Raw genomic sequence first — 14,796 nt, 5'->3', positions numbered from 1 at the left:
TCCCCGCTCAACAGTTTTTTGCCATTTTTATTTTTAATTATTTTTTTTGTTGTTAGAATGGGCCATTCATTCGAACCAGACGATCGAATTGTCGACCTGGAAATTGGTGGCTATAACGGTTCTGTTTCCGGGTCATTTTTTCTAGATGTCAATAATTAGACATCTAGAAACTTTGTAGTCATAGTCATGAGAATGGTGGACATTGCAAGGGATTCCAAAACTTGAAAGATAAATCCAAAATGACAAAAAAATTGGCGGTAAATCCACCAAATTGGAAAAACCAAGGAAAAAAAATCCGAAAATCGAACCCAAAGTTCCGCTTTGAAATCGAGCTAAACTTATATGTAATCAAAGAAAGAGACAAAGCAAATCATCTTGTAAGAAAATTAAAAAAAAAATATTGCACAAGAAAACCCAAAGAAAAAACAAAAAGAAAGAAACAAAATGGTAATAAACCATAGACCGTTTTGGAGGATTTTGAAGAAGAAGACCAAGCACAAAAAAAGTAGAAAATGAAAAAAAAAAGTGAACATATTGCACGCGCTCGAATAAAACCCACAGTAGAAAAAACCTTTAAATAGTGAAAATCCAAAAGCATAAAAAACCATGGTTTTCGAACCGACATTGACCCAAACGGATGAACATTTTGGCCCGAGAGCTGTCCAAGCAACCGGTTTCGTTTTAGCCCAATCCCAGTCCCTAGTAAAAAACCGTTGAATCGGTCAACAACCCATTGACCCGGGCAGTCGACCCGTTGACCCGTTCAATGGTTTCTGGCCATTTTTTTAATATTCTTTTAATTGGGAACCGTCTAGGCAACTAGTTTCATTTTATCCAAATCCCGATCCCTGGTCAAAAACCGTTGAATCGATCAATGACCCATTGACCTGGGTGGTCGAATTGTCTCGTTGACCCATTCAATGGTTTTTGGTTGTTTTTCTTTTTTTTGCTTTTTATTTTTTGTTGTCAGAATGAGCCATTCATTCGAACCAGATAGTCAAACCGTCAACTAAAAAACCAGTGGCCAAAACGGTTTCGTTTTTGGGTCGTATGAGTCATACGCTCGAATGACATAACACGTATGTTACTGCTTAATGGACCTCACACACTCAATTTTTTTCCTGTAATTTTTGTTTTTAGAACGGGTCGCCCGTTCGAAACGAACTGTTGAACCGCCATTTTTTATTTTTGTAATTGGGAACCGTCCAAGCAACCGGTTCCATTTTATCCCAATGCTGGTCCCTGGCAAAAAACCGTTGAATCAATCAATGACCCATTGACCTAGGTGATTGAACCGTTGACCCATTGACCCGTTCAATAAATTTTGGCCTTTTTTATATTTTTTTATTTTTGTTGCTAGAACGGGTCATTCGATCAAACTGGATGGTCAAATCGTCAACCTGAAAACCGGTGGCCATAACAGTTTCATTTTTTGGTCGTATGAGACACATGCTCGAATGAAATAACACGTATGATATTGCTTAATGGACCTCACACACTCAATTTTTTGCTTATAATTTTTTGTTGTCAAAATGGGTCATCCATTCAAATTGGACTATCAAACCGTTGGCCCAAAAACCAATGGCTATAATGATTTCATAATTTTTTGCCTGTAATTTTTGTTGTTAGAAAGGGCCGTCCGTTAAAACCAGACGGTTGAATTGCCGACCCGAAAACCAGTGGCCAAAACGGTTTTCGTTTTCGGGTTGTATGAAACACGCTCGAATGACATAACACGTATGATACTGCTTAATGGACCTCACACACTCAATTTTTTGCTTGTAATCTTTGTTGTCATAATGGGCCATCCGTTCAAACCAGACAGTCAAACCATTGACCCGAAAATCAATGGCTATAATGATTCCATAATTTTTTGCCTGTAATTTTTGTTGTTAGAACGGGTCATTTGTTCGAACCGGATGATCGAATCATCGACCCTAAAACTGGTGGCAGATAAGTATATATATATATATATATATATATATATATATATATATATATATATATATATATATATATAATGGTAGTAAAAATTTATTCAATAAATTACTAAAGACATTTTTCATATTGCCATTAATATAAACATATACAATGAGTTATCTTGACATCCAACACACAAAACAAAAATGATTAAAACTTAGGGTCAATTTGGTTTGTAATCGGAATGGTCCATTCCCATAGTTTGTTTGGTTCAGTCATGAATGGAAATAAGAATTAAGGTCACGTTTGGTTCACGAGAATAGGGGTGTGGAATCGGAATCGAAACCGGGATGAGCTATCCCCATTCCAACTGTTTGGTTGGGCGGAATCGGAATACCATTCCCATTCATACTAGAATGGCATTCCCCCATTTGAAGGAATGGCCATTCCCTGCCCCTCCCTTGGGAATGAAATCCCAAGGATTATGGGAATGGACCATTCATGGGAATGGACCATTCCCCCATCTGAACCATTCATATTTGAACCAAACAGATTATGGGAATGGACCATTCTGATTTTGATTTCGATTTCGATTCCAAAGAATTTCAATTCCGATTCCAATTGCAAACCAAACAGACCCTAAAATCAGTAGGAATGAAATTTCATTCCTAGAGGAGGGACAAGAAATGACCATTCCCTCAAATAAGGGAATGAGATTCTGATTCTACCCAACCAAACAGTTGGAATAGATTTAGATTCCAAACCCCTATTCCCGTGAATCAAACGGGCCTTATATTTTGCTTATTTCCATAACATATTGCCCATGCCACAGGGTATACTTTACTTTTCTTGAATTCCACATGATGTTCTCTGTTTTCAAACATGAAATGTCATACTTTTTTTCAAGCTTTTTTCTGAGTTATTGAAACCAATGAATTAGGCTGATGGATTTTCAACTCCCCTGACATTTTGTCATATGATTGGTATATCCACATGAAGGTGGAAAAGAGCTTGATACCAATTCTTGATCTTCATGAATATCTATGACCTCATTAAGTGCATTTTCAGGTTCTACTAACCGAATCCCATTCTATTACAGGGACTCTAGTTAAGATTTAGCACAACTATTTCAATTCTATAGGGTTATAAATAAACTCATGTCATAACTTGAGTTCCAACCGAGTGTGGAACTCACCTTCAAAATAAATAAAGAAGTCTCTTATATAATTAAAGTAGGGATGACAATTTTTCCTATCTCAGATGAGAATTTGTTTTTCTCGACCTGTTGGGGTCAGGAATGGGAATTGTTTTGGCGGGATGAAAATGGAGAAGGGAATTAATAGGAATTCTCGGTCGGGGTTGGGATTGGGGATTGAAGTCCCCACCTTGCTCCAACTCCAATTATATATATATATATTTTATTGTATTGTTTATATTATATATATAATATTATATTATATATATAAACATATTTAAAACATTATTTATAAATTATAAATTTTTATTTATTTTAAATAAAAAATACTGTTATCTAAAAAAATGGAGGATTCAAGTCCCGCGGGGAACCCATCCCCATCGGGGATCGGGGATATAGTTCAAATAAAAACTCTCCCGCTTACTCTTTTTTGCAATTTCTTTTTTGAAAATGTATATGAGTTGCCAAATAACCAAAGCTGGTCTTTTTTCCCCTATAGAAGCCCATTTTTTATACATTTTCTATAATGTTGACTAAAATTAAACAAAACTTTAATTTATAAAAAATTAGAGTTTTTTTAATTAATACAAGCAAGCTTGTATTGTCCTAGACCTAGACAAGTATTATTAGGCTTGGGGTGTGAGTTGGGTTGGGCATAAGTAGCCTTTTTTTTTGGTAAAACACACGAGTAGCCTTAAAAGCTGTGAATACATTGACAAAATCTGGCCCAAGTCCGGGTTGGGCCAGACCTAGGCCCAAGTCCCTAATTCTACCAATTCCCTTTACCACGCCAAATCAGTTGATATCGCTCTGCCTCTGTCGCTGTCGCTCATTTCACTGGTTTGGGTTGCCTCAGAAACAGAAAGTCGAGAAACGGAGAAACAAGGAGCTTCGGAGATAGACGGAGATGGAAGATGTAATAACAGACATTCCCCCCGCTTCAAGGTTCTTCAATGAAGACCTCAACAACTTTGCTCTACCATCGCCTGCTCTCCCATTTCCCTTCTTCGTTTTTTCTAAACCTGACTCTAACTTTCCCCTCCGCCCATCACTCCTCGTCGTGGCTATCTCTCCCGCATCTATCTATCTTCTCCACCACTGCATTCCCACCAAAACCCTAATCGGAACCCTAATTCTCCCTGAGATCTCCTTTTCCGGCAACCCCATCGAACCTTCTCACCGTTCCAAATCTTGTGACATCTACGCCTCCATCGACGACCCTGCCATTTTATTTATGTCCGTCCAGCTCCCCGTCGCTGGAGAGAGGGCTTACGCGGTGGCGAAACTGATAATCGATGAAGGAGAGATCAGGCCGGAGAGAGTTTTGATTTTGGATTCGGTGCAGAGTCGGAATTTTCGTGGAAATCTCTCTGCCGACGAGATGTTTGTGTTTAAGCTCGAGACGTCGTCAACGTCGGGACAACAGATGGTTTGCGGGGTGGAGTGGTTTCCTTCGGGGAGTATGGTTGATGGTCTTGGTGCGGCGCTTTTGACGAGGTGTCAGATGAGGAGGATTCAAGGGACGCTTTGTGTTTCCTGGCCGGAATGTGGGCCTTCGGCAGTGGCGCTGGTTAAATCTTTGCTTGATAATTCTGTGTTGTCTAAGTTGGACATTAGGGCTTTCGATGGTGATTGTGGTGTGGGTTTTGATCGGATTAAGGATTCGGAACTGTATGCCTGAATGGTAATTTTGCTTTTCATGTATTTAGTGATCGTGGATTGCATTTGCTACAATAGTATTTATCTCTTTTTAATTAATTGAAGAAAGAAGTATTGTCTTATATGGATTTGATTGCTGTTTTTTTTTGCTCACCCAATGTTGAATTCCTGATTGCTAAGCTCATGAAGTTTGACTATGATACGGGAGGGACAAGATACCAGAAAATCTTTTAACCAATCAACCGGCATTATCATAGTAGTAACTGGAGGTTTTGATGGATTAAAGCCTTTTCAATATGATGTCTTTTCGGCATGATAATTTTTACCATAACCATAACATAACTATTTTTATTGAATATGCAATTAAGGGGATGTTTGGTAGTGTTGCCGCTTTTCAGAAAAACAGTGCCACCTTGGCGCCAGTTATGTGTTTCTGTTTTTCAGGTAAAGATTACTTTTTGGTTGAGGTGTTTAATGAAAAGATGTTGACAAACACCAATGCCTTGTAAATTAGGAAAGTGGTCTATACATGGAATGTTAAAACGTTGACAAATGTCCATGCCTAGTAAATCGGGAAAGTGACGATGTCCATGCCTAGTAAATTGGGAAAGTGACATTTCTTGTGTCGCCCCACTGGTGCCCCCATGACACGATGGCATGGAGCTGACGTGGATCCCACGGGGAGTTTAACGTGATAGGAAGATAATGCGATATGATGCATTGTGAGATAGACAAATTTTGTGTATTAAGTGTCGAGTAGGGTTTAGAGGGTTTCTTCCTCTTACAGTGGAGATGTTTCTCATTGTCGTTGTGCCTTGCCATTTCCTGTCATTGCTGCTATTCCCTACGGATTTTCCGCCGTCGGTAAGTATCTAAGTGTTTCTTTTTTCTTTCTCTTTTGTTTGTTTATGGAAGAATCACAACTTTGGGCCATCACCATTCAAACTTGGCAGGTATAACCGGTTATATAGGATTGTCATTGCCGCTCAAGTCCAACTAATGGTTCCGTCTTCAGCAGGTATAGGTCCTTCTTGTACCTATATTTCATTCCTGTTTATTCATGAAAGATCCCTAACCTCACTTTTTTTTGCCTAACCTAAGAGTCGATTGCAAGGATTTCCAGTGCTTTAGGGCTCCAGACCACCACTTGTTGCTTGTTCGCTTTACCATCGCTGGTAGGTATTGTTCCTTCTACTACTTGATCTCTCTAGCATTGAGGTTGAAGGTCAGGTGGTAACTTTGGAGGAGGAAGTTGTCAAGAATTTTTTAGATCATTTTAAGTCAATCTTTGCCTCCTTAGGAGAAAGGAACACAGAAGTGGGGAACTTGGATTAGATTAGAGTGCTAGAAACCCAAGTAGCCCCTCTAGAAAGAAGCTTCAGTGTGGAAGAGGTTCATGAAGCAGTTTTCTCAATGGAAAGATCTAAAGCCCCAGGGCCTGATGGTTTCTTATTGGATTTCTATCAAGATTGTTGGGAAATCATAAAAGCCGATTTGATGGATGTTTTTGTTGAGTTCTATCATAAGGGGCAAATGCAACATTACTAGCCCTGGTGCCTGAGAACAAAGAGGCCAAGACTACAAAGGACTATAGACCTATAAGCCTTGTAGGTAGTCTATATAGAATCATCGCTAATGTCCTGGCTAGAAGGTTTAAGACTATTTTGCCTTTGGTAATCTCTCAAAATCAAGAAGCCTTTTTTGAAGGGAGACAAATAGTTGACCAAATTCTTGTGGCAAATGAGTTTGTGCTAGAAAAGAAAAAGCAGGGAAGGGAAGGTTTAATCTACAAATTGGATTTGGAGAAAGCCTATGATATGGTGGATTGGTCCTTCCTCCTGGATTTGTTGGAAAAAATTGGCATGGGAGAGAGATAGAGATAATGAATCAAAGGCTGTATTAGTTCGACACATTTCTCAATATTAATCAATGGAGTGGCTAAGGATTTTTTTTTCTTGGGTAAAATAGGTCTAAGGCGAGGAGATCCCATTTCCCCTTTCTTGTTCACCCTTATTGCTGAGGCATTGAGTAGGTTGATTAGTAAGGTTGATATTGAAAACCAGTTTAGAGGTGGAAGATTGGGAGAAATGAGGTTGTTGTGACTCACTTGCAATTTATAGATGGCATAGTTGTTTTTTTTTTTTTTTTTTTGAGAACTGTACTGAACTCAGTTTAGGGAACTTGAAAGCTTTGGTTGATCGTTTCCAAAGGATCTCAAATTTAAAAGTCAATTGGAAAGAGAGTTGTGTCATGTGTGGTGGAGGTTAATTTGGGAGAGGGAGACATTTAGTTGTTGGCCGGGATACTAGGATGTGAGGTGAAACATTGACCTCTAGAGAATCTTGGTATGCCATTGGGAGAAAACCCAAGAGCAGATAGCTTTTGGAAACCAATTGTAGAAAGATTTACTAAAAAGTTAGCTTTGTGGAAGAGGAGCTACATCTCTATGGGAGGAAGGCTCACTTTGATCAAATCCACCCTAACTAATTTGCCCACTTACTACCTGTCCACCTTTAGAATCCTGACAAAAAATAGAAAGACAACTAGAAAAATGATGAGACTTGTTATGAGAGCCAAGAGATGAAAAGAAAGATCATTTGGTGAAATGGGAATAGGTGTGTAAATCTAAGGAGCAAGGAGGACTAGGTATTTGGGAATTTGAATAAGAGGAATACAACTCTTCTAGGAAAGTGACTTTGGATTTTTCCCCTAGAAGGAAATGGATTGTGGCGTAGGGTCATTGGAGGCATTCATGGTGTAGCGGACAAAAGGTTGGGAGCCTGGGATGCAAAACTAGCACCTTATATTGCTTCAAACTCCCCATGGAAAGTAATCTTTGAGGTATTGTGAACCTTTCTTAATTTCATCCGTATCAATGTGGGATGTGGGAGTAGAGTCTTAGTCTTGGAAGACCTCTAGATTGGGGATTTACCCCTTAAATTGCAATTCGTTGTATTCTACTCATCACCAAACCATAAGGGGGAACCTGCTTTTTTATTTGGTTTGTCCTTAGAACATGGGCTAAATTGTGACTTTGGGTTCAGAAGGGGTTTGAAGTGTGAATCCCTTATTCTCCTATTTTCCAGTTTGGAAAAGTTTTATTTGTTTATTTATTTTTTAAGATCAAACCTTTTTGGATGGTAGAGTATGATATCCCTCCCATGATGGCCTCTTCTCTTGTGCATCCTTCTTTAATCTTCTTATCCACTCAAAACATGTGGGGTGAGTTTCTTAGTGGGAGAAATTTGGTGCAAACCAATCCCTCCTAAATTGCAAGCTCTTTGTTGGGAAATGTTCCTTGAAAAAGGTTAACACTTGCAATGTGCTACAGAAAAGAAGGCCAAGTAAATGTCTCTCTCCTCATGTGTATCCTTTGTAAGGTTAATGGTGAGACCCTTTTCTCATTTACTAATCTCCTACTCTTTTGTGTCTTGCATTTGGGAATACTTTTGCCCTCTTTTTGGTTGCAGATAGGTTTCCCCACAAGATGTGGTTAGTTTATTCAACTCCAACTTCTTGAAGCAACAGAAAAAGGGGAAGATGTTTGAGGAGGACAATAAGAGCATCCTTGGTATGAACTATTTGGGAAGAAAGAAACCAAAGGATCTTTAATGAGAAGTGTTAAGTCTAAGGAGTAAGTGATTGAAACCATAAAAGTCAGATCTGATTGGGTAAAAACAGTGGAACCATTCAGAGATGTCTCTACAAAGGACATATTATGGAAATGGACTGAAGTGGTACAAACAGATACACATAAAGGGATTGTATGCCAAATAAGCTGAAATTGAACTTTAACGACAGCTCCTTTGGCAATCCGGTGAGGGCAGGCATGGGGGGGTCTTTTAGAAACCATCAAGGAGTAGTTGTGACTTTGTTCGCAGGATCAATTGGCTTTGGAGATTCAAAGAAATCTGAATAGAAAAATTAATTGTTCAAAATATAGAAATAAATTCTAGACCCAAATCTGAAAGATAAATGCTTATAGCCAAGGAAATAGGGTTATCAAGAATCACTTTATAATCTATATGTGACCATAGTCAAGACAAAACAATGCCACAATGGTTATAATGAACAACCAGAAATGTAGATGAAATGAAATAAAATACTATCATTAAATCAAGCGGCTGTAGATCTTCCCAGTTAATTGAATTGGGATATTGTTTAGCGTACAATGTCACATGTACGGAAGGTTTGAGGGTGGTCTGCAAAAGCCTATTATGAAGCAGTATAAATGGCCGAATAGTAGTTGCCCTAGTGAAATGAGAAACCAAGGAGGTGTGCAAGAAATCCAATCTATTTGATGTGCAGTAGAGGCGGTGAACGGAAGCAAGCCTTTTTTTGTGATCTTGTTAAAACGTAAAGACTAAAAAATTAGTCCCAATGAGCCTTTGGGGTTTTATTAGGTCTTAAAAGGAACATTGGGGGAGAGAGAAATAAGGAAGAAAATTAGGGGAGAGAGAGAGAAAGGGAAAGAGAGAGAAAAGGAAAGAAATGAAAATAAGGGGTGGAGCCCAAGGGAGAAAGAAAAATAAAAGAAGGGGAAAGAAAGACAAAGTAATTTGGAAAGTCTATGCTTACAATTGCCCGTCTTTTTCACTTGCTACATGTAGTGAGTGGCAAAGAATCTAAGCCAATTGAAATGGGGTTCCAGTTTTGGGTATGAGACTATAACTAGAGGGAGATGCCTCGTGTGGTAACATGTGGCAAGTGGCAACCAAGAAGAGAGAGAGAGAATGGGCAACATATCTGTAATATCAGCAGTCCAAATAATGACAACAATTTTCATGATGATCTGCCTTTGATGCGTTTGGGTTGGCATATATTTGCCGGAGGCATGGTTAGGGACTCTTGGAGAATTGTTTTTATGTCCAACCTGAACTCATGAAGAATGGGTTACTCCATCAAATTACATTTTAGCTTATTTTTAGCCTTGTAGAGTCTCTAGCTTCCTTTTAACCTCAATTCCCTTCTTGTTAAGTCATCTCAATTACATTTTTCTCAAACTACAGGGGTAAACAAACAGGTACAGTCTTACATTTAGATCAGTGTTTTAAAAGGCGTGGGAGGCGTATGCTTGGAGCCTTCAGGCAAGGTGCCCCCTGGCGTACGCCTCATACCCTTTTTTCATGAGGCATGCTAGAGGTGTACGCCTCATGCACACCTCATGTAAAAACAGAAAAAAAAAAGAAAAAAAAAAGAAGAAAAGAAAGGAAAAGAAAGGGAAGGGGAAGAACTATGCCTCCTTGTGTTCGGGAATCTTATGCCTCTTACGTTCTGAACTAAGCCTCACGTATCTAGGTAGTGGAACGCCTTTCGTCGCGCCTCTGCCTTTTAAATTATTGATTTAAATACATGGTAATATTTAATACTAATATGTTCTTTGAATGAACCAATTCCCTTGTTAAGTCATCTCAATTTCCCTTACGTATTTAATAGGGGAATCTTCATTTACCCTACCTCACAAATTTTTACTTCACCGCACATATGGGAATAGTGATATTGGGGAATTGATGCCAATACAGGGGGGGGTATGGTGTGATAAGTGGGGGTGTTGGAAGTTTTAAATTGGTGAGGTGTACTGTGAAGTAAATTTGTGGAATGGGTTTCAGCGAGATTTCCCCTATTTAATACTAGGGTTTCCTCCTCGCTGTACAACCTAATAACCTATAAATTTATCAGTATCTTGTTTATTTCATGGTATATTTGTTTGGTTGCTAAAATATTGTTTTCATGCCATATATAAAAAGTTATTTTCTGTTAATTTCAAAACTTAATCTCTATAGGCTCTATTAATTAATAGATTCCTAATCTTTCCAAGAACTAGTAGGTAAAGGATTAACTGTATATATATTAGCCTCACTTTTACTTCATTCTTCTTCCTATATTATTTGAAATGATGCCTATGGCTGTACCCAACAAGGGGTTCTGAATCCACTTTAGGATAAGATGCCTTTATCCTTATACAAAGGTACAGGTGATCAGTTGTCTATGACAAATTTCATTTTTGTTGAAGATAAGGTTCAACATGGTCCATATTGAGATATGTGAATAGTTTTATTTTACTCTAGCTACCTGTTTTATTTCCTCCTATAGTGTTGACTAAAAAACAATAAGAAATGTTGAAGCTTAAGGTATTCACTAGACTTATACTAGTTCAGATCAAATGCATGATAGCTTAACTTGGCTTTTGCCTGGAGTCTCAGATAAACAAATGCATGATAGCTTGCTATCATGTTTTTTTAATAGGCAACAGGTCAGCTTATTAAGCCCAATCAATTTAGGTTATGTTACTTGGTGTATGGAAACTACAGATACATTAGTCGTATAATGATTAAATCTGGAGCACTCAATAAAAATTTGTCCTTGAACTTGGTGTATGGAGGCAACTAATTAGAATGTACGACATTAAAAAGGAATAAATATATACCTCCAATTAGAAAATTTTGTTAGGTGAGTTTCCCTTCTAGCAAATGTTAGTCAAACAAGACTATAAAGGGATGCCTCATAAAAATGTACGTGCTCCTTAGCCTATATGTATTTCCGTTGATACATGTGCCCTTGCATGTTTGTATCTGTGCTTTAATTAACTCATAGTGTGAACCCCTTCCATATGGCTATCTAGATTGAATCCTTGGAAAACCCAATTGTAATATCATAACTAGCTTAGTAGGTTTTTCTTAGCAGGATCAGATAAGAGAGAGAATAATTCACACTAGCCACACTAGTCACGCACTCTTTTGTTTATACATGTGCATATATGAGAATATAGAACCCAAAGTTGAGACATAGTAGTAGACTAAAGTTTCACGTAAAAACACTATAGTAGACTCTGAAGTTCAGGCTGACATATAGTAGACTATTGGTTCGTTGAAGTAGTGTCATGACATCAAAATATATGCTCTACATTTTCTATATTTGCTGATTGATAATATGCTCAATGGAAGTTTGACATTGTTGGAGAATATCACTGTCAGTTGTATGTTATCAATTATTAGTTATTTGTTGTATGTAGTATAGCTGCCCATATCTTGTAGGTGATTGAAAGAACCTAGTCTGGTGAGAACACAGGAGCTGGCCCAAGCCCAGGCCTCTATGCTAATGGGCCTCGACCACCCATCACTATGGTGTATACACGTAAGAGGAATCCCCGCCCAACACCTGAGCAGCTCTAGTTCACGTTCGATGGAATCCCAACTAATTCCACTATCATAACCAACTGAGTTGGTTCTCTGCAATGTAATGGCCAGCTACTGCTTATATAAGCTGCGCCTTCTATCAATGACAATAAGAAGAATACTCGTTTTCTCCCTCCCTCTCTCTTTCTCTCTCTCTCTCTCTCTCTCTCTCAGGAGGTCGGTTCCCCTCGAAGGAGCCCTGAGATAGGCAGTAGCCTATCATAGTCTTTGAATGTTGGATTGAAAAAACCTAAGTTTAGAGGGCATGGAAAGAATCTTATATTTTTTGAAGTTGGAAAGGAGCCCTATAGCTGTTAGGCATATCCATATTTCCTGACTTTATGAATTTGGGAAGGAACCCATATAACTATTAGGCATTTCAATAATTCCTTAGCTTTTTGAACTTGTGAAGGAACCTGAGTGTTTGAAACTGTGGTTCCTCCCCCTCATTAAATTTTCAGTATAGCCTTTAGGCATTTCCATAATTCCATATAGCAAATGCCACTAAGTTTCTGTTGGGCATTTTTCTAAGAAGTAAATAATTTGGTGACTGCTCCTAGGAATTGGGTTGAAAGAAACAATTATAGGTTGGGTTAGGTAGCTGTGGCTAGCTTATAATTAATTAGGGGTGCTTGGCATGGTTCATTTTGGATTATTATTATATCACCCTATTAAAAACTAACTTGGCCATCTTGGAGATTGAACTCTGTAATGAGACTAAGATAACCCATATAACTATTAGGCATTTCAATAATTCCTTAGCTTTTTGAACTTGTGAAGGAACCTGAGTGTTTGAACCTGTGGTTCCTCCCCCTCAGTAAATTATCAGTATATTCGTTAGGCATTTCCATAATTCCATATAGCAAATGCCACTAAGTTTCTGTTGGGTATTTTTCTAAGAAGTAAATAATTTGGTGACTGCTCCTAGGAATTGGGTTGAAAGAAACAATTATTGGTTGGGTTAGGTAGCTGTTGCTAGCTTATAATTAATTAGGGATGCTTGGCATGGTTCATTTTGGATTATTATTATATTACCCTATTAAAAACTAACTTGGCCATCCTTGGAAATTGAACTCTGTAATGAGACTAAGATAACCTTTTTCTCTTTCTGGTTTTCTTAATATCAGCAGCCAATCAATGAGATTCGGATGACTTGATTGTTTTACAATAAATGGGCAAGTAGCAATAGAGATTAAAATAAAGCTTAAGGACTATTAGGCTTTCCTATCCTATCAATAGAATTGAAAGACCAATCAGTTTATCAAATTTCTGGTTTAGCTGATCTACTAATTTGGACCTATATTTCTTGGTTTGGATCCTAATTCTGACACCACACAATGGGGCAAGGTATGGGTGCCCTATACCCATGTCTGCAAACCTGGATTTTAGGTAAATTTAAATGATAATCCAAGCCTCCTGAACTATTATGCTTTGCTTGTAAATGGTTTTAACTCCAAGTTGTCAGTTTTTCATATTATTCTATTTCTCTATCAAGTTAAGAAAATTAGCTCACCTTATTTATATTTTGTTATTTGTTAGAAGTCAAAAGCCACTTGATTAAACATGTCCAAGATTGATAATAACATGGATGAAACAGGTGGCTTTTTGAGGTATTTGAAATTTGAATTAGATTACATATCATCATCATCATCATCGACATGAAGCAAGTCAGAAATATCATCCTAAAAAATATCCTACTTAGATTCTTATCTCATACAAATGTAAGAGTTATCTATGTAAATATTAAAGGTATTTGACATACATCTATCCAAATGCTGTGTTTGGTTGCAATGCAAATAAATTTGCACTGATGCAAAACCATAACAGTGCAAATGATTTGAATGTAAATTTCGGCCTATTTTAGTTTCAACTTTCAGCTTTTAGCTTATTTTATTTGATTGCAGTACAAATGAAGTAAATTAAGATATGAAACAGAATAAAGTAAAATCCAAAATAAAATCAAGCAAAATTTTGCATTTTTTACATTTGCACTCCCATGCATTTGTAGTAGTGCAAATAAAAGTGCACTACAACCAAACACAGCCTAAATGTTTGTACAATTTAACAAGTTTAACACAATTCGGCCATCCTATCCAAAATATCTTGTGATTGAATCATCGTTTCAATATTGTCAAGTTTTTTTGAATAGATTGACAATAAAAGGAGTAGTCCCAAATTCTAGATTTTTTTAAGCAATCACCAACATTTTTTAATAGAAGAGGCTAGGATTTGGGATTGTTCAGTTTTTTGTCAATGTTTGGATGGTTGATAAAGAGAATTAAATGTTGAAGGGCATTTTTGACTTTTCAAATGTCATTTAATGGCTGATTAACGGATTGGTTAATGATGGATACCGGATTGTCACATTTTGAAAGTTTAGGTATTGAATTGTCGCATTTTAAAGTTTGGGCACCAAAGTGTCACTTGATCCAAACTACAGGGTACTGATCGGGAATTTTCCCAAAAAAAAAGAAAAAAACTAACCCTAGAAGAGGAAACCAAGGTCAGTTTTAGAACTCAAGGAGGAACGATAATGGGAGAGCAACTCATGAATGTTTACTAATTGGTCATGAATGTTTGTACATCCATGAAAGACTAGGTTAGTGAGCATAGAAGTAGAAGCATCAATCTCAAATAGAAGTTGAAATCGGAACATTGAGGACTCGGACCTAGAACCGGACCTGATAGGGTTTGTAATTTTTGGACCCAGAACCAAACCGAGTGGTTCTTGGGACAAATCCGATTATAATAAATAAAAAAGAAATATTTATGTTTAATATATATTATATTATAGCATATATAATTTATTTATTTAATATATTATACATTATATATAACGAGTCAGGT

General features: G+C 37.5%; 1 protein-coding gene across 4 annotated transcripts; it reads left to right on the top strand.

The window, feature by feature from the left end:
* The first annotated feature begins 3,920 nt into the window (after positions 1–3,920).
* LOC148845742 (trigger factor) lies at positions 3,921–13,835 on the top strand. Of its 4 annotated transcripts, none has more exons than XM_088955143.1 (2): positions 3,921–4,799; positions 13,547–13,835. In XM_088955143.1, the coding sequence occupies exon 1, from the start codon at positions 4,023–4,025 to the stop codon at positions 4,794–4,796; it is 774 nt and encodes a 257-aa protein (XP_088811269.1). In that variant the 5' UTR covers positions 3,921–4,022; the 3' UTR covers positions 4,797–4,799; positions 13,547–13,835. The 4 variants fall into 4 exon arrangements, with proteins under 4 accessions (XP_088811269.1, XP_088811265.1, XP_088811266.1 ...); XM_088955139.1 differs by lacking the exon at positions 13,547–13,835 and adding an exon at positions 11,809–12,083; XM_088955140.1 differs by lacking the exon at positions 13,547–13,835 and adding an exon at positions 11,843–12,082.
* Positions 13,836–14,796: the final 961 nt, after the last annotated feature.

Source organism: Nelumbo lutea, chromosome 7, assembly GCF_056320005.1.
Source record: "Nelumbo lutea isolate HS-2025 chromosome 7, American lotus-T2T, whole genome shotgun sequence".
NCBI lineage: Eukaryota > Viridiplantae > Streptophyta > Magnoliopsida > Proteales > Nelumbonaceae > Nelumbo > Nelumbo lutea.
Note: the sequence above shows the minus strand (reverse complement) of the source record. Positions and strands in the feature narration are given on the sequence as shown.